Source organism: Melanostigma gelatinosum (genome assembly GCF_949748355.1).
Source record: "Melanostigma gelatinosum genome assembly, chromosome: 1".
Classification (NCBI taxonomy): domain Eukaryota; kingdom Metazoa; phylum Chordata; class Actinopteri; order Perciformes; family Zoarcidae; genus Melanostigma; species Melanostigma gelatinosum.
This window is the reverse complement of record NC_136634.1, coordinates 9,331,202-9,355,228: the sequence shown is the minus strand read 5'-3', so window position 1 is coordinate 9,355,228 and position 24,027 is coordinate 9,331,202. Positions and strand designations below refer to the sequence as shown.

General features: G+C 43.0%; 2 protein-coding genes across 6 annotated transcripts; both read left to right on the top strand.

Moving 5' to 3' along the window:
- The first annotated feature begins 493 nt into the window (after positions 1 to 493).
- Positions 494 to 10,742, top strand: LOC306786171 (transcription factor 12-like). Its single transcript, XM_079280858.1, has 13 exons — positions 494 to 660; positions 3,029 to 3,128; positions 3,365 to 3,510; positions 3,603 to 3,726; positions 3,822 to 3,892; positions 4,272 to 4,368; positions 4,487 to 4,560; positions 5,397 to 5,573; positions 6,268 to 6,379; positions 6,523 to 6,670; positions 8,151 to 8,386; positions 9,405 to 9,584; positions 9,765 to 10,742. Exons 1-12 carry the CDS (start codon positions 592 to 594, stop codon positions 9,545 to 9,547), a joined length of 1,497 nt encoding a protein of 498 aa, XP_079136984.1. The 5' UTR covers positions 494 to 591; the 3' UTR covers positions 9,548 to 9,584; positions 9,765 to 10,742.
- A 1,317-nt stretch (positions 10,743 to 12,059) lies between these two features.
- On the top strand, positions 12,060 to 23,948 carry LOC306793283 (cingulin-like protein 1). 5 transcript variants are annotated; one of them, XM_079290833.1, is made up of 19 exons: positions 12,060 to 12,114; positions 13,821 to 14,819; positions 14,919 to 14,986; positions 15,916 to 16,009; positions 16,108 to 16,203; positions 16,285 to 16,433; positions 17,042 to 17,183; positions 17,282 to 17,494; positions 17,587 to 17,793; positions 17,883 to 17,987; positions 18,191 to 18,343; positions 18,516 to 18,686; positions 19,017 to 19,169; positions 20,465 to 20,554; positions 21,840 to 21,923; positions 22,622 to 22,746; positions 22,981 to 23,089; positions 23,196 to 23,359; positions 23,466 to 23,948. In XM_079290833.1, exons 2-19 carry the CDS (start codon positions 13,848 to 13,850, stop codon positions 23,542 to 23,544), a joined length of 3,174 nt encoding a protein of 1,057 aa, XP_079146959.1. In that variant the 5' UTR covers positions 12,060 to 12,114; positions 13,821 to 13,847; the 3' UTR covers positions 23,545 to 23,948. The 5 variants fall into 5 exon arrangements, with proteins under 5 accessions (XP_079146959.1, XP_079146960.1, XP_079146956.1 ...); XM_079290834.1 differs by having other exon boundaries at positions 14,892 to 14,986; positions 15,916 to 15,970; XM_079290830.1 differs by having other exon boundaries at positions 14,892 to 14,986.
- The last annotated feature ends 79 nt before the right edge of the window (positions 23,949 to 24,027 follow it).

The window sequence follows — 24,027 nt, the reverse complement described above, 5'->3', positions numbered from 1 at the left end:
ATAATCTTCATGGCATCATCACTGCTTACAGGGTTTTTCTAAGCTTACACGCATAGGATTTTACACCAACATAGGGAGTCGTAGAAGGAGGATGACAGCTGAACAACACACACACACACACACACACACACACTGCTGATGGCTTTTTTTTTTCCTCCTCTTCTTTTATCTGGTGTGGTCAAGGTGTTTGATCATGAGTGGGTGGGGGGAATTCCCTGATTATAACAACATATTTTCTTTATGCCATTTCCCACAAACAGATTCCTTAATAGCCAACACATATTAAACACTAAAAACTACAACCCGGCTTTGTTTATTCTTTTGATTTTTGATAAAATAAAAAACACTGCTTAGAATATTGTGGCACAAGCTTGTAAGTACAGTAATCGCATCAACCATTTGGCCACCCCTCTCTGATTCCTGCAATGGTCCGGCCCTTATTTGCATAAGTTGTCTGCGGGTAGCTACATGACCAGCAGGGGTAGGTTAGGGGAAGGAGTGCATGTGGACTACATACACATGAGTAAAGATACGGACAGACGAGCTGCTTGTGGACTGCATTGAGAGCCTTGCACTGAACCAGACGGAGTTATGTATTGTGCTCATCCTGCCTCCGGCACAGCCAACAACTCTCTGATGTATTGCTACAACATGAAACCAGTGAGTACAATTCTTACGCATGTTTCTGTCTTATTCTTTCAGAGGATAAATGGCACAGTGTGGACGAGGCTGTTGCACTCTTTAATGGTCTTCTCCGATGTTCTGCTTGTTTGTGGACTTGAACAGTGAAACACAGGTTTTCATCTGTATTTGTTTATAGTGGCTGAAGAGAATGCTCTTTAACTGGCACCCAACATGTTATAACTCATTCAGCATATACACCTTTTAATGAGGCATTTCAGAATGAGTGGGGATGTTTCGTCGTCTGCACAGAACATTTGTTGGGCTATAAGGTTGTTTCATCTATCTGGTTTGCATGTGTGTGTATCTTTCTCCGTTTGTGTGTGTGTGTGTGTGTGTGTGTGTGTCTGATAGAGAGAGAGTGGGAAACAGTGGGAGAGAGGTTTTGATGTGGTCATGTCAATGATTTGTGCTGAATGTGCCATTGTCACTTCCTTCAGGAGTTGAGCACATGGTATGAAGCTTATTCTTGTTTAAAGTTCAGCGGTTGCAACTTGCCAGAGTTAATTCAGGACAAGAGTTTGTGTAACACTGTAAGGTAAACATCTCTAGGATGCCCATTGGTCACTTGTGTGTTAGGTTATATTTAATAGCTTTTAATCCACATAAGAATGCCATTTCATGACAATTAAAATTGGGATTACTCACAAATCCCAATACTTGAAGCATGAAAGGCACCTAGAATAATCTTATCATTCAGTAACACCTCTCTCACTTGTGGTTTTGAACAAACTTGTGTTAAAATGCACCGGGGAGACTCGTGCTTCCTGTTCTCTAAGCACCGTGTAGTCAAGCCTAGCAGCAGAACACATCTTGACATGAAGCAGATTGCTGCTATTTCCATTTGATTTAAACCCCGCTATGTTGGAGCGGTGCGGTCCCTCCACCACTGCTGCCATTATCAAAGGCAGCTTTGATCTCTGAGAGACTAACCATATCCAGACATCGTGGATCACAGAGGCAGAAAATTGGTTGCATGTGGCTGGAGTTGGCCATGGTGGAGCACAGCATAGGCCCTGAATAGCAAGTTGTTATTTCACTCATCTAGCATGGTAATGCTCTGTGCATTTACAATGGGGAAACAGTGTAGCTGTTTGTCACATACATTACATATTTCCAGATTAAAATAACTTTTAAAATGCATTTAATAGGTTGTCAAAAAGGCCTCATGTTAAAAATGAGTGGTCCAAACAAATATGAAGGTTTTATCGTATTTCAAGCCTCTATTAATTGTGCTTTCTATTTGGTAAAAAGAGTCCCTCATCATTTGTGATGCAGTGATTTATGGCTCCTAAATCAATGCTATGTTAAAAGAAGATGACATGGTAACGGCCCCTCTCCAGCGGGGGCCAGAGAGGGCGTGCTGGGGCGGGGGTGTGACCATTATTCACGGGTCGCCTGCTATGCTGATGGTAAGGAGGACAATTGGCTTTATCCTCCACCATATGCTGCCCATGGCGGCTTAGACGGGCCCAGTGTCGGCAGGGGCTCCTCTGTTTGGCCTAGCCCACAATCACCATGGGACTCCTGCCAGCCAGGGTCACGGCTGTGTGTGTGTGTGTGTGTGTGTGTGTGTGTGTGTGTGTGTGGGCTTAAGAGTGTGTGTCTTTGTGTGTGAGTGTGTCTTTGTGTGTGCGTGTGAGTGTGCTTGCACAAGCATACTCAAGAGAGTCTTTAATAGCCTGCTTTACAGAACTTGTCGTCCGGGTAACTGACACCCCATTGATGCTGTGCAGGGAGGTTTATTTTCATTTCCTGGGGCACATCAAAGCAATCGAGGGAGGTGCAGGTGCAGCCCAGACCTCTTGGTGTGTTTGAGTGAGTGAGCATGTGTTGGTGTGTTTTGTGTGCGGTTTTCTGGCCTTGTGCTTTACAGTTAAAACCAATGGTATCTTTAGGTACATCCTTAGATCTATTTGCTATTTACAATATTTTGTTTCCTCCAGAAGGGCATCATTAGGGAGACACTCAGCTCACTGTTTGGTTTCGTTCTGAGGACAAAGTGTGAGAAGGCCTGTAATTTAATTTATATTTGGGAGGGAATTGTATCCCAGTCTTCTGAAGCCAGCCGAACCTGATCATGATTAGGGCAGGGATTTCTCATGGTGAATGGTTCCTAAATCCGGATGAGGAGGTGCAGGGATCTGCAGCTTATGGATTATCGCAATAGCTTTAAGTGTGCATCAGCTCTCTGCTTTGTTTTTATAATACTGTTGCTTCAGCTCACACTCACAGTATTCACGCGGTTGTGCCAGTAAGATATCTTCCAGACACGTAGAAAATAATTGTTTGTGTACATTATGTTATGGTTCAGTCAACAAAGCCTTAAATACTGTCTTCTCTTTAGGTGTATGGGCAGTCTCCCGCTAATGACGACCTCAACCAGAACTCATCTTCACATCTGTCCAACAAGGCCCTCAGCAATGTGTTTGCAAGCACCTTCTTTGGTGAGCTCAAAAAAATCCTAAATATTTACACAATGAGATTTTGGGTAAATAATCATCGGTTATATGAGTATAATGACTCAGTGGGTGAAGACAAATAAAATTCATCCTTAGGGGGACATGGATGTTTGTACTGACTGACCGACAGGGCTTCATTGTTTCCATCGAGCTTCATGACTTGACTGGCTGCTTGAGATGCTGTTCCAGTGCAGGCTGTAACATATTGCTACCTATTTTAGAGGGGATGAGCAACTCGCCTGACATCTGGAACGCAGTAAATGGGCTGAACCAGCAGGGCTATGAAGGTGCGTTGGGAGCAGCCACAAACCACCAAACACACCCGGGGAGCTACAGCAGCCTGCAGCCACAACAACACAGTCACCTGGTGAGATTTACCTCCAGGACCTTGGATGTTGACAGCACAGCGCCCTTTTCACCCCGGCTGATAATAATAGTGTGTGTCTGCTTGCTGTTCAGGACTACTCCCCACAGTCAGTGATGGCTGCTGACATGAACAGGGGTCTGCCACCAATGTCCACTTTTCACCGCAACAATACAGCGTCACGCACTCCGCCAGTCAACACCTCAGAGAATTCAACAGGTGAGGAAATGGAGAAAATAATCGTCAGTGCTTGTTTAAACTCAAGTTTGTCTGCTGTCTATTGTGATCCTTTACTATGGGTGTTTTCCCTTCAGTCTCAGGGACCGAGGGACATGTGTCAGGAGAGTCACAGACAGGCGATACCTTGGGCAAAGCCCTGGCCTCTGTAAGTATGCACCACCTCAATCCAATTAGAACGGCTCATCTATGCCGTGTTTTGTTCAAACAGTCAGACCAGAGCGTCAGACCAAGCCCTGAGAGCCCCAGTGTTATAATGCAAAAGGAAAATAGTGCTTTGTCCCTGCCTGTAACAGACCAGTGCATAATAACGAAGGGCTAAGCTCCTGCTGCTGGACTTTTTATTGCCTGCTGACTAGTAAAATGACCAGAATTGATGAGTTTAGTTCATGTTACGAGCCTGCTCCAAAGGCCGTGGCAGCAGCTGTAAAACCTCACGCAGAAATGACAAGTTGTGCTTTCAAAATGATCCATGCCCGACTCCCCCTCCCCCCCTCCTCCTTCTCTCTCTCGCTGTCTGCTGCCAGATTTATTCCCCCGATCACACCAGCAGCAGCTTCCCCTCCAGCTCATCTACACCAGCGAGGTCTCCGTCCCCGCTGCAGAACGCAGCTGAACATGCAGGTAAACTGGAGTAACACGTGCTGCTGTATCGCTGCTGCCCAGAGTGAAATAGTATGTCTGTACATTCTGTGTTTTTCAACCCTTTTATGGTCTAATATGGTTGTTTTCTTCCTCTCAGGTACCAACATGTGGCACCGGAGTTCAGTTCAGGCACCAGTGTCACCGCACTATGAGTCTTCACTGATATCATTGGTAAAGATCTAATTTGATACGTGCCTGAAGTCTAAGATTTAATTATTATTGTGTCCTATAGAGAGCATATATATATATATTTATAAGCATTGCGGCAAATATAATGAAGACTGAGAAGGATAATATATTCCATATATAATACCTAGAATATATATATATTTAAGTATATTAAAACCAATAATTAACAGTATAATTAATAAATGCACTGGTAGGTTCACATACCTGGAAAAATGTATGATATTATGAAAATACCAATACAACAATAATATCAACAATAATTATAGTAAAAATGTTTGCTTAATAAACCAGTGAGAATACCATGTTCAAAAATAATTACATCCAGAAGAGACTTCAAATGGCAACAAATGAGGGCAAACTGAGAAAAGTAATCAGATACAGTCTGTTGATAAAAGACCAGGAAGTCACTGCACCTGGGCAAGAAATAGAGCCAGTCTAGCTGGTTCCAGTCTTAATGCTACGTTAAGCTAACATGCTGCTGGCTGTAGCTTCATATTTAACGTACATATGATATCAATTTTGTCAGATAGCTCTAGGCAAGAATGTGAATAACGCTAGTTCCCAAAAAGAATGAACTATTTCCCTGAGGTTTCTATCATTCAAACTAAAACATACCTTTCTTTGTTACTTTGTGACTTACTTCACTGTTTTTGTCACAACTGAGCACAAAAAACAGCCTTTTCTTTGTTTTAAAGAATGAATTTAGAGCTCAAATGTGGCAAAACAAAAAGGTCCCATCTTTATTGAACTCAGAATATATAAACTGTATCCCGATTGGCAAACACCACCAACAACCTTTTGCGTCTTGGCGTTTGCAGTCTCAGGTGGAGGACCGACTGGACAGACTGGACGATGTGATCCACGTCCTGAGGAACCACGCTGTGGGCCCCACAGCCGGCCTGCCCTCTGACATCCACGGCCTGCTAAACCAGAACCTCCACGGCCACCTGGGATCTGCCAGCACTCTGCTGCTCCCCTGCCACCCTTCAGCCATGGTAAACATTAAACAACCATTTCTTTGAAGTTTCTAAGGAAGGAGAGGGCAGAGTGTATGGAAACCCCATGGTTGTGTGTGCTGGTGTTCAGTTACAGGAATTTTCCACCCGCTATGTCTGCATGTTTTCCTCATATAAAGGTTGTTGTCCTTGGAATAGGAAACTGAGCACAATGGGAGAGGGCTGTGACGCGTTGCCCTTGTGTGGAGAGCTATGTGCGGACTCTAATTCCACAGTGGGGTGATGAGGGTCACTTGCGTCGTAAAAATTCACATTCCAGTATGTTTTCAGCAGACCAGGGGATTTTGACGCAGCTGGAGTGGAAGCATATGCAGGGGAATGTTTTTTTTTTAAGTCTAATCCTTTTGGGGGTATTAAATTCACTCACTTTTATTTTTCCAAATGATGTGTCTGTTAGAAGTGAATCGTCATTCCTGAAGAGAATTAATGGTATGTGTAGAGAGTATTCAGTAGTTTTAAGGGAAGGATTAAGATTGTCTGAGATTAAATGAATTCTATAGAGCGGGAGATCTACCCGGAAACAAGGAGGCAGCTGTTGGTTTTGTGACTTCTTTGCCATTGGTTGGATCTAAAAGTTGTATAAAGCCTAAAGTATGTGACTGAGCCAGGCTTGCTGTCTCATGAACACATGAATATTTCCCTTATCTCATCCCTTTCTTTGTTTGTCGTAAAGGTTGAAGCTGTCAATATGAACAACAACCACTCAGCCTTCCAGAGTCACATACAAAATGGCCATCCGTACTCAGCCAGACAGAGGACCCCGCTTCAGCCCATGCAAAGTGGAGGTAGAGGCTGCTGCCAATCTCACCTCCTACAGCTGAACTTTTGAACCTTTGAGCCATAAATACTGAAGAGCTCTTACATCTTTAATATATACAGTATATATATATATTTTTTTTTTTTTATAACTTTGTGGGATCTCCTACAGGAGGTCTTGGAGTTCAGAATAATCTGGAGCTGAAGATGGAAAGCAGGGAAAGGGAAGAGATGATGCACACCAGTCACAGCTCTGACAGCCAGAGATCAGATGATGAGAGCGAACTCAAAACACAAGGAGAAAACAGTGGAAGTAACAGGTACACAGTCCCACTTACCTGCTAACGATATGTATATATATATATATATATATATATATATATATATATATATATATAAAAATGAGAAGCTGCTGAATCTGTTGTGGACTCATTGTGCTGAAAAAAGTGTTGTGTGCATGAGTAATAATCTACAATGGCAAACAAATGAATTAGAAAGAAAGTATTTTGTGACAGTAAAGTAGTAAAAAGGCAAGAATTAGAGACGTCTTATTTCACCAATTTAGAACGCTGCCGGACCCCCTGATGTGAAGGGCAGCTGTGTCCAGACGAGCCTATTTAGTTCTGCCTCATCTTTCTTCTTCATGTTACAGTGAATTAAATGAGGGGAAAAGAGGTGCTGCCAGGAAACAGGAGAGACATCAATGTTAGGAAGGTGTATTCTTGGTAGTGGGGTTATATTTTTAGTATCCTACCACTGTATCCTACCACTGTCCATGGTAGCCATTAAGACTAAAATAGAAAACAGACTGAGTACCTACTAAGTGGAACTAACTAATAATTGTAACAAGGGCTGCAACTCTGATTTTTTTTCTAATTTATTACCATTAAATAGAGAAAATAAACGCTTACAAGCTCAACTTCAAGAGTAAACACATTGCTTGTTTTGTCAGACCAACAGTCTCAATCCCGCAAAAATATATTCATTCAATTACAAATATATAAAACTGAGAAAATCAGCAAATCCTTGCAACCATACAAAGTTTTTTATTATTATTATTATTAATTAATTAACTGAACAATTAATTCTGTATCACAATTAGTTGCCCATTAATATTCTGTTGCTCAACTATTAATCAACAATTGTTTCATCTCTATTTTTGTCATCAGCTCATTTCGTGATCATTGATGACGGAGAATGTAATTTTATTCGATTTTAAATGAGCCAGTGATTTGAAACCAGATTGAACATCTTGAGAGCCTCACAGTTGAATTCTGAGTGTTCGTTCTGGTGTCTCGAGTTTCAGAGGTCACTACAGGACATCAGATCTATTGTTGAGGGAAATCGATGTCGACATATGAGGACAATCCTCCAGCAACGAGACAATGATTCAAAATAAAACGATGTCTTTAAAACGGGAGTGCATCTCTTGACCATCAGTGGTGCTGGACTGAGAAAGGATCATCTCAAAAACATGATTTTCAAAAAGAAATACTTTTGTAAATTAATTATTCGCCGGATCACATGAGATTGTCAATACATATAAGCCCTTTTCACAGAACAAACGAAGATATATCAGATAACCTGAGGACACTCAACAACATGAGGTTAGCTCAGTGACCAGCAGAGGGCAGAGAGATCCACAGTATAACTGTTCTTATGCGTGACCCACTGAAGCTCTTAGATCCACTTAAGCTTGAATATCAACTTTAAAAACATGAATGTTTAAAAAGAATCACACAATAGACCAGTGAGCATCCTTACCAGTGTCTTCTCATGTCTGTCCCGTTGGTGTTGTAGTATCCACGAGGATGGGGATGAAGATCTGAGTCCGGAGCAGAAGGTCGAGCGCGAGCGCGGCAGGAGGATGGCCAACAACTCCCGCGAACGTCTGCGTGTGCGGGACATCAACGAGGCCTTCAAGGAGCTGGGGCACATGTGTGAGGTGCACCTGAAGAGTGAGAAGCCCCAGACCAAGCTGCTGGTGCTGCACCAGGCCGTGTCAGTGATCCTCAACCTGGAACAACAAGTCAGAGGTCGGTGGTTTCTTCAGATGGAGCCTGTGAAGTCAAATGAGTAAAGGAGAGCGAGACAATAAGATAGAGACATACAACAAGGGGCTGGGAGTCAGTGTAGCAGATTAACCAGCTGGTTATAGACTCTAAACATGTTTTAGCTGCAGTTTATCCAGACATTTAGGTCAATTCAGTTGACTTTTTCTACAATTAGCAGACATTGGGCATCATTGTCATTTATTTGGGGTCATATTTCTGATTAATCTTATCAACCCTCTGCTCCAGGGATATTTTTGTATGCACTATTTTTCAAGCCTAAGAATGCCTAAAAATCTGTCCTTAATTTGGGAAAAACATGATAGTTTGCGATAGTTTTCCATTTTGTATCTAATTGTTCTCATCATTCTGAAACCACAACACAACTAATTGCTAATTGATTGATGGCTCGTTTTCACTTCTGCCACCTCAATCGTTACTATTCTTAAGTTACAGAACAAACATAGATCAAGGAATTTAGTGTAAACAGCATCGCTAATCTTGAAACCTTTTGTAATACTATGCTGGAGTCGTAGTTCGTAGAATTAATTTTCACTCTCTGTTTAGCTCTAAAAGCTACGCTGATGAGCGCTGAGAGAATGAACCAAAAACATTACAAGATCAGAAACAATGAGCTGAAAGATGCTAAAACGCTCCACATGACGGTAGAAGAACAGCAGTCTGGTGAACATTGTGCGGGGGTTTCTCACCGAGAGATACACACGTAATCAACTTGATATATACAAATATTGATTACAACAAGTTTAAAGCCACCATGACAGCCGTTTGTCACAATAATTGGTGATACACTGAGAGCTTTAATGACTGAAAGGTCAACAGCCAATGCAGAATTCATCAAAGTATTTTTCAAAGAGTTTCCCCGGAGCTAAAAGTCCTGAATTTGCACTACAGAGAGGATGGAAATGAATAATATCCACGCATCTTCAGCTTCTGTTTTTAAAATGGAGTCAAACGCTAACGCCTTGTCTGTTGAATCCCACAGAGAGGAACCTGAACCCGAAGGCAGCGTGTCTGCGGAGGAGAGAGGAAGAGAAGGCGTCTGCACTCATGACCGATCCACAGTCCATGCATCTCGCTTTCAATCCCAGTGCGACAGTCGCAGCGAACCCCATGGGCCACCTCTGATTATTGATCTGAACAACTGCATCAAATCCAGCATAAAGTAGATAACATCAACTTACACAGTTACACGTATACATACATCTGTGATAAACTTTCATGCATGTTATGTTTTTAATACTGTCGTTGACCAAATGGTAACGCTACCAAACCATATTTGGAAAGAACTCATTAATAATGTTTGTATAAAAGGTGTAATTTTGTCATTATCTCTGTGTCTCAGATGTTGAGTGGAGAGCATCCCAGGAAACATCCAGCTGTTTTGGAGGTCCAGCATTTCTTCTGAATTCGGAGGTCGACCTCTCTCCGTTAAACAATCATCAGTCTAACTTTGTGCCTAAACTTTACTTGTAACAGACAAATGCATTGTAAGCTGCAGATGTTTTGTACATATTTTGTACATTTATTGATTATCTGTCTGTTTTCAATATATCTGAAAGGATGAAACCCAGTAGTTACGAGGGGTCATCTGCAGTTTTGATTTTTTTTGGCAGAGCCGGATAACTTTCGGACAGATTTTTACAGCATATCACTTATTCACCACGTGCACTCGTGATTTCCACCGAGCTCAGAGGACCGACATTCCCACATCTGTGTGTTCAGACAACGGATTTCATTTGTCCTGTGCTGTGTGTGTGTGTGAGTAAGTGTGTGAGCTTTTGTGTTTGTGTGAGTATTGCAGGAGTTTGACCATTCTGTGAATGAACAGATCTCCGAGAATGTTCTTTTAACACGTGGGCATCATCTGTTATCTGTATGTTTGTTACAAATTGGTGTTATAGCACTGTTAACAGGATTACACTTCATGATACACTGGTGGACAGAATCCATCCTCTTCCCAGTGTAATTATTCTTCTTCAGACGTATTCGAAGCTCTTTGCATGTTTAAGTTTTTCACAGAACATTACATTTTTATCTAAGTTATGTAACTTATCTTTTATACAAATATTGTGATTTTCATAATTTCTCTATTTACTTTTACACAGCAAAAACCTTTTTTGTGCAGTTTTACTAGATGTAGCCACATGTCATGCTCTCAGCAATACAGTATTACAGAATAATTGATGTCTTCTTTGCTTATAACTCTGCTGAACAAATAATAAATAATTATCAAAAACGAATCTGTAATACTCCTATCATAACATATACAGTATGTGTACAGTTGGAAGTAGCCTACAGGCATGTGTCGAAATGATAATGTAGCAATAAATGTCTTTTTTCAAATAGTTTGAGTCTGTATGTTCTATATTTTATAGAAAGGTAAATCACACACCTATTGTATATGCACTACAGTACAGTGTAGGAATAAGTACTCAAAACCTTAATTTAGGTGAAAGTACCAATGCAACAAACATTACAAGTGCATTCAAAAGTGGAAAGAAAAGAACATGAATAGTATCTGCCAAATACACTTAAAGTATAAAATGTGAAAGTACTTAATAACAAGATATTATATTATTTGGTTGTGCTCATTATTAAATTGTTATTGTTATTGAACTGTTGTAGCTGATCCAGGTGCAGCTAGTTTTAGCTACGTTATATAGAGTTTGTTAGTTTAATCCAGTGGTTCCCAACCTAAAGGCCAGGCCCCACCAAAGGGTCACAATATACATCTGGGGAATTGTGAAGTATAAAAAAAAAACAAGTTTTTAAATGTATCAAAGTAATGAATTTGAAGAAACAAAGTTCTAAAAGAGACACAAATTGTTGGTAGTTATCGATCATGAAAAACGAAAATGACAAGAAGAGTTAGTAAAATAAGTAAAGCTTGAGAACATTAGAATCCACATTTTAGTGGGGAAATTAACTTTTTGCTTCACTACATTTATTTGACTCTTTGGTTACAATCACCTGACTTTAGATATTCTAATTAATAATACAAAACACAATCAAATAAATGATGATGTATCATTGTGGATAACTAGGAAGACTTGAAATTCACTAGCTACAGTACAGTTAAAAAATAGCCTACCAGCTGCAGCATTAAAGCTATGTATGGAGCCATAATTACAGCCAATCATATAATAAGCATTATGCTGACATGGGCCAATCCACATAATGAGTACTTTTAATTTATCTACTGTAAGTTTATTTGGGTGCTAGAACTTCTGTACTTTTAATTCATTTTGAATGCTTTTAGTTGTATCAGATTATTCATACATTGTGGTATTACTTTTACTTCAGTGAAAGATCTGAATGCTTCTTCCACCACTGGCTACACTACCAAACAACAAACATCTGCATACGTCTCTCCAGGTGTCCTTAAATGTAATGGGAACTTAAAATCTTTAACAGTCTTCGTTAGTCATTTTCCCCACTTCAAACCATCCAGTGGACAATGATCACAATAGGTCAGTGTGATAAATTGTCCTTTGGTTCTAATCAATGTTAGTTTCTTGTAAATTAATACATTTCGTCGTATTAAGCACTTTGAATCAGCAATCCCATGGATTGAATATCTGACACAGAGCCGGCAGTGAACGCCTCTCAGAGCGGGACACGGGCGGAGGCAGGACAGTGTGAGAGGAACAGGAGGAGGAGGAGGACTCTGTCCGGCACTCAAGACTCAGCGGGTGAGTTTCAGCTCAGATCGATGCCTTTATAACGCACGTTTTCTTAAAACAACGCGATATTGCTTCTACGGCGACTTGCAGCGTCTCTGCGGGGCTCAGTGGTGAGTTCAGGGTCATCATAATGTTGGTTGCTGCTATTTTTCCATCTGTCAGTGTAAAGCTCAAGTTGTGACAGACTTTTTGATTGACGTTTCCTCGATGTAACGCAACTTAATGTTTTCACAAACTGTCACGTTGGACTAATACTTTAACGTTGCTGCTGTTGAAATTCACCACGTAAAACCGGATGAACGCAGATCTGCAGAAACAGTTACTGGCTCACAGTCTAACTTTAACTGACTCACTCATGAACAGTGAAACTTAGAAGTTCTGATGGGCGAATAAGCTAAAAACGTGCGATGCAAAAGAAAATCCCTTTAAAATAATGGACAAAATGCATAAGAACTTAATTTAGACAAATGTGTCCCTCTGTCTTCTTTTTTACTGAAGGACACTTTATAAAAGGTAGTTAAGCTATTAATAGATGACTCATCGTTTTCAAATGTTTCATGGAACAGTTACAAGCTACCGTATTTGAAAACATTTGGGTTGCCAGGTTGTAAAAAATCCACAGACTTTGTCCTTTCAGCTTTTAAAGGTGTTATACTATATTCAGAGCGTTAATATAGCAGCAAACAACTTTATGTAAAGCTATAGGTGATAATGTCTCCCTGGGTTTCTTTCTCTCTGTTGTAATCTGAGCTTCTTCGTTCTTTTCTCGACACAGCCGGCCCGCCGTCAAGAAAGTTTTCGTGCATGTTCGTGCATTTGAGCGTGGCCCACCAGTGAGCATCGTGGTGGAATCGAGTGCCCACCCTCTCAGCTCTGGCAACACTTTTGGCGTAGTTTGCACTGTTAGCACCATTACCTGTGAGCCGCCGGCTAAGCCGCCGCCATGTTGAGAGCCGTTGAGAGGCAATCTAAATGATCCCAAACTTGTACATAGCACCTTTAAACTGAGGTCAAACAGGCCTTTTGGTTCAGAAGAATTCAATGGTTTGCTTCAAGGACAAAGCGAGTGTCATGCTGGAGGAAGATTTAGCACTAACCCTAACCTTTTCTTGTTAATGTCTTACAACTAACCTACAAAGTATTCGTCAATCAAGTATTAACATAATTAAAGCAGTGACAGAACCCTTTGTAAAGGGTGTCTTATTAAAAAGTAGTACTTAAATATTTTTTCAGAATTATTATAAACGAGTTGTTAATTGAAGCGACCACACTCGGGGATGGTGCTCTTAAGAAGAAACCGTTTTGTCCGCTGCACAACGCCTCCTGTGTTCTTGTGTTTCAGCCACACAGTAACATATTTGTTGACAAACATTTCCCTCGAGGGTCATACCACGAAGTGGGTGACGACACCTCGGAGACCCCGGCCAGTTGTAGTCGTCATGCAGTCGTACAATAGTGCACTGTCATGAGCACACAGAGGGAGCTGTTTTCATTGGACAGCAATATCTGGCTCTCGTCAGTGTCCATTTATTCTCTTCATATCGGCTGAGTGCAGCTGTGTGAGGAGCTCCCTCGATGTCTGTCATTGTGTCCCATGGCTCTGACCCTGCTCCAATGTTGTGTAAACACCAGCCTCCACTTGACCAACCTGATGCATCATTCTCCAATTTCCTTCAGTGTCATTTTTAACGTGCCGCTTTGTTTGTTCCCACCAGTTCATCTGTTCATCCAGCAGAGTCACGATGGAGTCTCACAGGCTGAGCGGCTCTCCGGACGTCAGGATGCAGAGGAGCTACACGCAGCAACACAGTCCCAGAGGCAGCCAGGACAACATGTTTGGTGTCAGGGTGCAGATACAAGGGATCAAAGGCCAACCCTACGTGGTTCTGAACAGTTCTGGCCAAGAGATCCACCGGGATGTCTCAGTTATCACTCACCAGGCGGGGTACAATCCTGGCATGGTGAGGAGGTCTGTGGAGGAAAGACCCTCTCCCTCTGAGTCACAGAGGACTGCTACCTCCTCCATGTTGCATTATCAGAAACACCCAGAGATTCTGAGACCTTATGACCCTGAAAGTAATAACATGAACTTAGTCCTTCCTTCAACAGCTTCAGTCGCTCGACCTGGACAGCTAAACGCCGGCGTTCATCCCGAGACTGCTAATGCCAACAAACCCAGGATCCCTCTGCCTGCTGAGGGCCCAGTGGGAGACCAAAGTGAGGTGGCCTTGAATAAGACCCCTTATTCAGGTGGACAAGTCCCTGCAAGGTCCCCAAACTCAGTGGACACAGAGTCCTTCATATCTGTTGGGAATCTAATAAGCCAGTTCAACAGCAGCCAGCGGAGGGGAAGGGGAGGCCCAAGGAACAGGTTGCAACCAGAGCAGTGTCGACGGTCACGCAGCGTGGACAGCAGTCGAAACTATGACTCCTCGTCTTCGTCCTCTTCCTCCAGCAGAGCCTCGTCTCTGAAGGGCGTCAGGGGCGAGACCCCAGGTGGGATATATCCTCCGGGGTCAGCCAGGGCTCGGCTCCTCGCCGGCGAAGCCCCTTTGCCAAGGGAGGAGAACAAGCCCAGCCCACTGCTTAAAGGGCATCATGGAAGTGACGCGATGTCTCCACATGCTGCAAAATTACTTCACAGAGCAGAGAAACCCTCCATCTCCAGGTCATTTAGTCACCAGACTGATGAATCCGATGAAAGAGATACACAGGTAAGAGATTTGTGCCACGGCACAGTTGCCATTTAAAAGTGTGTATTTATTTGCTGTATATCTTCTAACCAGGTGACTCCTGATCTTCTGAAAGGACAGCAAGAACTCTCAGTCGACCCACCTGAAGACACAGAAAAACAGATGCTGTTCACTTACCTCAAGGATGGGTAAGTGCCCCTCAGTCCTGAGTTCATTAAAGGAAGGTGGAAAAATGGTTGGTTGCTTTCTTGCCAAGAGGCTGCAGCTAGATTAGTATAAGAGCAAAGCAACTTTATTTGTTTTGCACCTTTTAAACGGAGACAATTCAAAGTGGTTTACACAAGGCAAAGCAAGCCATTAGTGCAAGATTTAACAAAAAGCTAAATAACGTCAGTTAAATATAATTATTTTTAAAAAGACTGTTTCAAGATCAACGTACCAGCACCTCCAAAGCTCACTCATTAACATGTGCAATTTTCTCTGTTTAAACAAACAAAAAAAACAGGAGTTATGTTCTGAACTATTTCGTGGCCGGCCGCAGTAACTATCAGGAGTCAAATAAAGATATAACGTGGTAATTAGTGAGCTTTAGATGTGCTGGAAGGCAGATTTTTTTACCTTTGGACAGAGCCAGGCTAGCTGTTCCCCCCCGTGTCCAGTCTTTGTGCTAATCAATGCTAACTGGCTGCAGCTTTATATTTATTGTACAAATACAAGAGTGTATCTGTTTCCAATAAACGTAAGGCAAGTTCCACTAAACAAGTGTTTATTGTTGATTAGCTTGTAGTTGTGATCATGTGGTGCAGTCAGATGAGGGAGCTCTGCTCCAGCTGTGTGTGCTCACACCAGCAGTCAGGAATGCAGAGCATGTACTTGTTTCCACTGATAAAATAACTTCTTCACATGGAAAGTTTTTATGATCCATCAGTGGCTTTTTGATAAATATGTGCTGAAGCAGAGCTATTATTTAAAAAAACAACCGCTACCTATGGCGGGTCACGCCACCGAGACATCGGAACCGCCATGTCTTTGAATAGCAACTGACTCAATCAGATGTTGTCATTACACCATGTCAGTACTGTTAGAGTGTTTGTGAAATATCTTTCTTGCTTCTCAGGACGGCTGACAATGACTCCACCACTCAGAAGAAAGTCTCCCTGCTGCTTGAAAAGGTCAAGTGGAAAGCTGCTGAACATGTGGAGGAGGAGAAAGTGTGTGTTGGGATGAGATGTTTGCCAGTCAGCCTGATTTAACGTCTTTGTCTGAAAACTAACGATGATGTTGGGCGTCTCCTTTTTCACACATGTAGGATTATGCAGCTGAGGTGAAGCTTCTGCAGCACAAACAGGCAGCGCTGGAGAGAGAAGCGTCTGAATTAAAGCAAAAACTGGAAACGGAGATTAAGGTCAGTGCAGTCCCATGCTGCCGATTCACCTCTGAAACACTCACTGCTCCAGTGACTGATGATGTTGTTTTGGTTGTGCAGAATGAAAAGACTCTAGCCAAGGCTTGTGAAAAGGCCAGGACAGAGAAGAAGAAACTTCAGGAAGAGTTGGCCAACAGTCAGGAGCAGCTTTTCAAACTCAGCGGCAGACTGGCTGAGATCGAGGCCCAACTTCAGTCCACCAAGCAGGAGTAAGGATTTGACTGCCATCTGCCATCTAAAAATATGCAAGTCTTATCAGCTTAATGAGGGCTTCCGAAAAGAAAGGTGTCTAATTTGAATCCCCCAAAATGTCATCCAATAAAGACTAGCCTGTTCAGGCTAACGATTGTTTGGCTTCAGGAAGTCACTGCACCCGGCCTCGTCCAGCACATGTGGAAACAATTGAGCTTTAGATGTGCTGGTCGGTGGATTTTGTTGTCGTTAGCTTGCGGTTTCCCCCTGAATCCAGCCTTTATGCTAAGCTAAGCTAATCAGCTTCATATTTAGCGCGCAGATGTGAGAGTGGCAAAACGTTTTAAATGCAGAACTAAATATAATACCTCAATACTGTGTTCCACTTTCTTTTACTCAGCTTCTGCTAACACTTGAAGTTTATTCAAGTGAACTGATGGAGGTCATTCGACTGAAAGCTGGGTCAAATACCATTTGGATTAAGTGTGCAGATGTACTTTTTTTGTTATCTAGTCCTATCTTTCCTGTCTAAAACTTTGAGGCATGGGAAGCGGCCCTTCTTTTCTTGATCTAAAACATATCTGTCATATTTCTGCCTTTCGTGCACATTTGTGCGCGTTGTAAGGCTGGCCCAGATGAAGGCAGAGAGAGAGAGATCTAAGACGGAGATGAAAGACCTTCAGCAGCAGCTCTCTGAGATGCACGACGAGCTGGACCAAGCCAAGAAGGTGGAGGTGATTAATACAGATAAAGAAGTCCTTCTGGAGGTAAATTAAACCACATGAACACACAAATCAACAGCAGCTGTAAAGCTCCCTCACGGGACTCAAGGTAGTGACGGAGTGTCTTAATGGATGTCTGTCAGGATATGGCGCAGCTGCGTGTGGACTTTCAGGAGATGCTACAGGTGAAGGAGGAGCAGGAGGAGGTGCTGCACCACAGGGAGAGGGAGCTCAGTGCCCTGAAGGGGGCGCTCAAAGAGGAGGTGGCGACTCACGATGCATACATGGGCGCTCTGAAGGATGAATATGAAAATGAGCTTGAAAAGCTGCTCAGGGATTTAGAGATGGCTAAAGAGGTAACAGCGAAGACACGGATCTCTACTGTCTCTCTTGATTTCCAAAAGCCAACACACGTTTTCATCGTTGACTCCTCCGTCCTGAATCACAGTGCAGTGCTCTGCTGGGTCGAGACAATGTCGAAGCAGAGGAGGAGAGAGGCACAGCCCGGGTGCAGTTGAAGGAATTGAGCCAGGACAGAGATCAGCTGAGAGGAAAGGTGCAGGAGCTGCACAACAAGGTGGATCAGCTGAGTCTGGCAGCTCAGGAGTCCAACGCCACAGAGAGACTGCTGGAGCAGAGAGCAAGGCAGCTGGAGGTGAGACAACTGATTGACTGAACTTTGTTTGTAGATGTTCTCTTCTTCTATTCTGCCATTTCCTTTGGATATGCCATTGTTGTCTCCAGAGGGAAAAGCAGCAGGTCGAGGAAGCGCTGACGGATGTGAGGAGGAATGAGGAGGAGATGTGTCAGTCTAACCACTTGCTGCTCACTCGCTTGGAGGACGTGCAGGTAACGCCAGTTTGCTGTTAGCTTTAAGGAAACCGCTTGGTGGTGTCCTCGTGGTCTAAGATGCATCACATAGAACTGCTTTTTACTTTGTTGCATGCCATCCAGTCCCCTCGCACGTTTCTACACCATGAACTGCCTTTTTTTTTTAGCCATGCTTAGAAGCTCACGGTTGTCCCCGTTTTCTTTTGTGTTTTCCTTCCCAGAGTAAGCTGACCAAGCTAAATCATGAGCACAGGGACCTGAAGGAGAAACTCAAGGAGGAGAGGAAACAAATCGAGGAGCTGTGGAAGACAAAAACTGAGCTGGAGGATGAGAGGAGGCTGCAGGACAGGAATGTGGAGCAACTGCAGAGGAAGGTGAGAGGTGTACCTGGACTCTTTATTCGACTTTTATTTAATCCGTCATCTCAACCCCATGAACCACATGAGATCAGCCGAAACAGGTGATATTTCTTGTGCTCGGATAGTCTCGTCCATGTACCCAAAGAGGTCCTCTTATCTCACTGTAGAAACCCTTTGTTAATCTCAGATGAACACCATTATGGACGAGTGCGATGCGTCTACAGAAGTACTTCAGGACCAGGTTGACGAGGCCAGAGAGAAGAGTCAGAGGGAGTTGGACGAGCTGCGGCGACAGCTGCAGGAAAAGGGAGCGGAGCTGGAGAAATCCCGTCAGGCTGCCAAAAAACTTCAGGAAGAGGTGCGGTCCTCATTGTCTCTCTGAATCGCCAGCATGTGGCTTCAACTGCCTGAGTTACGAATAAAATAAAATGTCAACACTAGGAGGGAAATGAGTTTGTTTTTCCTCTTCTTCTTAATGGATCTTACATTTTTTTTTTTGAATTTTCAATGCAAGTTTTTGTGTGAGTTTAAACAGAGATAGAAAAGTAGTCACAGATGTGTTACAAGACTTGAATAACTCTGCATTTCTGCACAAATGTGAGACTGATGGACCATTACCTAATGGCAGATGCTGCATGTTACCTTATCTTACAGTGTGTGTTTGTTCTGTGGTCTGTTATGTGTTCAGCTGCTTCCTCTGGAGGAGGATCTGCGGCGGTGTCGCAGGGAGCAGCAGGAGGCCCAGCTGAGGGGCCGGCAGCTGGAGCAGAGGGTGGAGGAGCTGGAGGAGAAGAACGCAGCCACGGTGGGAGAGCGGGAGCGCCAGCTCAAACTCTTGGAGGTAACGCAACGTAGGAAATGTACGGTGTACTCCAGCGATTTAGTATTGCACTTCCATAATGTCGGGGGACTCGCAAGAGACAGATTGAAAAAAGAAGACAAATATCTCGACTTTAAGTTCAGAGTGTGGGTCAAAACACTGGGACCGAAATTTCATCTTTCATGAGACCTTCTCTGACTGGCCGTCCCCACTTTGCAATGCAAGGTTTTTGTTATAAATCTGTGGTATTCAAGTCCAAGCTGACCTCTCAGACTTCCCTCCAGAGCCACAGAGGACACTGCACAGCTATTTTCACAGCCTGAATAATAACCTGGTAAACTGAATACAAGGTATAATCAGCGGCGTGCCTCTTTAATTAAGATGCTGTCAGAACACAAACAGAAATGAAGATACATCTCCGTCGACATGAACACTTATCAATTGTTGTTCATGAATGAAAAGAGGAATAAATAGAATAACTAGAGACCATCTTGAGGTGGGATCACACCAAGTCACAACGCCAAATCACTATCGCTGTGACAAAACCTGTCCAGACATATAAACACCTGGTAAAGTACTCAAAACTTGTGCAAATGAAATAAAGTATCTCTGAGTTCACAGTAGATCTCGTCCTTTAGATCTGAATAACAGCAACGTTTCCTGGCATAATAACAGTCTGTATATATATGTTTGCTAAAAAGCTACAATTCTAAACCGATGATCATCTGGCGCTGTCCATTAGGAACTGTACTCTCAGAGCACTCAGTCCAACATGCTTCAGTTCATCATGATGCGTTGAATCGGTTCAGCTGCCAGTATTTGCACTCACTTTTCCCTGTGAACTATAAGGGCGCTGGAAAGAGCCACAGCGACTAAAATCTCACAGCTCAGCACTGTTTGTCTTGCTGATGACAAAACATGACACGGCGACACCAGCGTGATCACTGTTGACACTGCGTATCGGCCGAGGAAGCTCGTGTTTACTGTTCAAAGTTATCAGACCTGTCTGGGTGTTCTCAGGAATCGCCTTTCACTCTCCCCCCCCCCCCCCCCCCCTTTCCCAGCATCAAACACTAAAACCTGAACACAGCACAGGCCATTATCTTTGTCTTACTGCAATTATTTCCACAGCTTTCTTCATGTACCCAATACCCTATTTTTTGTTTTTTCACCCGTCGGTTTTCCATCCACAGCCTCAAGACATGGATTCATCATGCCATGGATTCATCATGCCCTCTGTGCTTTACAGCGTAATGCAGTATATTAACTTGATCATGGTTTGACAATGGTTGTTTCATGTGTTCCTCTTCTCTCAGGGACGCATCAGCCAACTAGAGGAGGATCTTAATGATGAGCGCAGCAGTGCTGACCGCCTGATGGAACGATTGGACAAAACCAAAGAGCAGGCAGGTTCACTCCCTCCCTCTTGTGTTGCATTTGCTAACAATCATAATTCCCCCAACTGTTCAGTTTGAAGACCCAGCCCTACATCTGTTCTCACTATAAACTGATTTTGGGCAGAGTGCTCAGATTTCAGAACGCTCACTTTGTAACAGCCCTGAAACAAGACTGAACCGCACTTACTCGATTTGTGTTTCTTCCTCTCTGACGGCGTCACAAGAGCCTCACGTCCTCAGTTTGCCTGTGAAGTAGGCCACCATTCATGGGAGCAATGTGGTGCAGACTAATTGACACAAAACACAGTGCAACGACAAAAAAAACAGCAAACTATTGTGAGCAGCTTTTCACACTCCCTTTACTGGGCCTCTGGATGTTATGAGAGAGGAAAGAAGCCTTTCGATCAGATATGGCGGCTCAGACCAGACAGCATTTCCTCTGGTTTTAGGAGTTAAGCTGAACACTTTTAATTCAACCTGAAAGTGCCCGTCGTCAACGGGTGCTGGTTCTTTAAATAAGGTTGTGTTTTCAGTCAATATGGAAAACGGTACGCATAGAGTTCAAGCCCATATTTAAGGAATCTAATTATGTTGATATTTATGAACGATGGGATAATTGAACCTCTTTGAGTGACAAACACTTATTGAAATGAAGCTAAGTGAGAAGTTTAGAGGGTAAATGTCCTCATATCATAAACAACTCGTATCCTGAAACATGACAAGAGGCTCTTTTTTATAAGAGCTCTGTCACAGCTCTGGGATTAAGAGGTTCAGAGTCAAATGAAGAGATGAGGAGGCAGCAGGGAGAGTTTCATTGAATTAGTTCATGACAAAAAATAAATAACTACTTACAGCTTGCATTCAAAACAGGTCGGTAACAGAAGTTAATCCAACACGAACCACAGATACCAAACACTGAAGAAAACTAAACACTAAAAGCAAGGCTGAAACGTAGACATACAGCTAATAAGGCAAACGACCTGACATCTGAGAAGAGGGAAACCACACAGACTAAATACACAAGGGACTAATTAACCAATGAAACACAGGTGAGATAATAAACAGGCGGGAATAAAACAAAGGAAGGAAGTAGAACAAGACATGACACTATCAAAATGAAACAGGAAACAGGCTACAAACAGCACTATGACAAGGTCACAAGACATAAAGGCTTTGGAACACAGTTCTAATCTTTAAAGGGACAGTTAAAAATTGTAGTTAAGCACAATACTTTTAAAAATGTTACATTTCACCACTGCTGAAAGTCAAACTGTTTTCCTCCTCTCTGAGCCAGATGGATCAGATGAGGAGTGAGCTGATGCAGGAAAAAGCAGTCAGGCAGGACCTGGAGTGTGACAAGATGAGCCTGGAGAGACAGGTACTGACCTCTGACCCCATGCAACGCCTGGAAAACAAAATACAGTCTTTGTTTTTTTGACAAAAGAATCTCAGTCCACTTCCTGCCAACGGAAACCATCTTCGATCAGAGACGTCATATCACCCGTCATTGTTCTTGTTTGGGCTGCTCCCGTTAGGGCAACCTGGGCCTCGACCGACCCGGTATGGAAATGTTGTTTACGATACGCACATTTGATTTGGCATAGGTTTCGCATCAGATGTGCTTCTTGATGTAACCCCCCCATTCACAGTGGCTGGAAGAGGGGTACTTACTTACTTATATTATATTATTATAAATCGCACAGGCGGGGAACACATAAGGGCAGGAAGTGTTTAAAATGAGAGACAGAAGTTGAGTACACCAAAATTAAACAGAAAATAAGAGAAACATAATCTTGGGTAGAGCGGGAGATGACATCTGGCATCAGATCTGGAGGACATTCAACAGCACAGATAATCCAGCAGCATTACTCTCTGCCGACGTCTAAATGTTCTTGTAAACAAATCACAGTTTCTGGCACAATGCTGCATTTCTTGTAGATGAGTGGAATAATGTGAAACCATTGGCTGGACTTTATATTACCATTCGTGTCCTCCTGTTCTTTGCTCCATCGTGAAAACTCCCCCTTTAAATTTAGTCAAATGAACGTCATTCTTCTGTTGCATCTCCTCTGTCAGAATAAAGACCTGAGGAGCAGAGTGACTCATCTGGAAGGATCGCAGAGGACCAACCAGGATTCACTCGTCTCCAAACTTAACAGTCGCATCCAGGAACTTGAGGAAAGGTTGCAAGGAGAAGAGAGGTGATCACCTGCACATTAAATAATGACCTTTGTGTCTCTTCACAAAACAGTAAATGTGGACAGAGCTTGTATTTACCATCAGATACGTGGTGGTAGCTGTCGAGCAGTGAACCCACTCATATCACTTTCCCTGTGGTTGTAAGAGTGAGAGTACCTCCGGTCTGAAACACACTAGGTGTTGAGTTACAGGAAGCTGCAGCAGCGACGTGATCTCTTGGTGCCTTTTCCTCTCAGAGACAACAACAGCATGCAACAAGCCAACCGCAAGCTGGAACGCAAGGTGAAGGAGATGAAGATGCAGACGGACGAGGAACACGTCAACCTGCAGAGCCAGAGAGACCAGGTAGACACGTCTTTAACCGCAAAGAAACAAAACTAAGTTATCAAGTCGTCGGGAGCTGCAGACTTGACTCGTGACTCATCGTATCTCCCTCGTGTGAACTCTGCAGCTGACTCAGAGACTGAAGACGGCGAAGAGGCAGATGGACGAGGCGGAGGAGGAGATCGAGCGTCTGGAACACGGCAAAAAGAAGCTGCAGAGAGAAATGGATGAGCAGATCGAGGCCAACGAGCAGCTTAACGGCCAACTGAGTTCACTGCGGAACGAGATGAGGTGACCACTCACCTTCTGCCCCGGGTTTCTGCATTTAATATACACGGTGTTACTTGAAATCAAGTTGGTCTTTAACTCTAGTCATTTTACTTCTGTGCATTAACAGGCGTAAGAGGAAATCTTCTCCTCTCAGTAGGACCGTGGAGGACGACGGGAACGACGTGGATGACTTTGGATCTGATTGACTAACATGACATGCTGTCATGTCTGGACTTTATTAAGAAATGTTGGACTTACAGGGAAGAAATTGATATCATAATTCAACATAACCCCTTTAACAAACTCAGGTGTGATTTCATGATGTTTCCAGTTGTCAAGTCTGACCTCTTGTGGCAACATGTAGAACTACAATACCTGACAAACTGATGTTTTACAATGCAGCAGATAAACTGGCTTATTTACCTGTACTCATATTCATTCATTTGTTCATAAATTATTATTAATTTCCAGTGTGCGTTTATTTACAACTGTGAATCTTAAACTAATGAATAAATAAAATGAAGTTTGTACATCTCAAGAAACTCTTCAAAGAAGCAGCGTGTTTGTCCTGCGACGGCAAAAACAAATACGGAGAAATGGAAATAAAACATAAATCACAGCTCATGAAACTTTGTGTGTCGCCGAGGCTGCAGAGAGGATTGTGATGGTTTTGCCAGTGGATCAATGGT

What these genes read in the sequence shown, in the direction of transcription:
- LOC306786171 (XM_079280858.1), top strand. Translation starts at nt 592, where the DNA reads ATGTATTGTGCTCATCCTGCCTCCGGCACAGCCAACAACTCTCTGATG. An exon ending in AGTCTTCACTGATATCATTG is followed by an intron (nt 4,561 to 5,396) that starts GTAAAGATCTAA and finishes TGGCGTTTGCAG; the next exon opens with TCTCAGGTGGAGGACCGACT. An exon ending in TCAGCCCATGCAAAGTGGAG is followed by an intron (nt 6,380 to 6,522) that starts GTAGAGGCTGCT and finishes GATCTCCTACAG; the next exon opens with GAGGTCTTGGAGTTCAGAAT.
- LOC306793283 (XM_079290830.1), top strand. Translation starts at nt 13,848, where the DNA reads ATGGAGTCTCACAGGCTGAGCGGCTCTCCGGACGTCAGGATGCAGAGG. An exon ending in AGAGAGCAAGGCAGCTGGAG is followed by an intron (nt 17,794 to 17,882) that starts GTGAGACAACTG and finishes TGTTGTCTCCAG; the next exon opens with AGGGAAAAGCAGCAGGTCGA. An exon ending in TGGACAAAACCAAAGAGCAG is followed by an intron (nt 20,555 to 21,839) that starts GCAGGTTCACTC and finishes TCTCTGAGCCAG; the next exon opens with ATGGATCAGATGAGGAGTGA.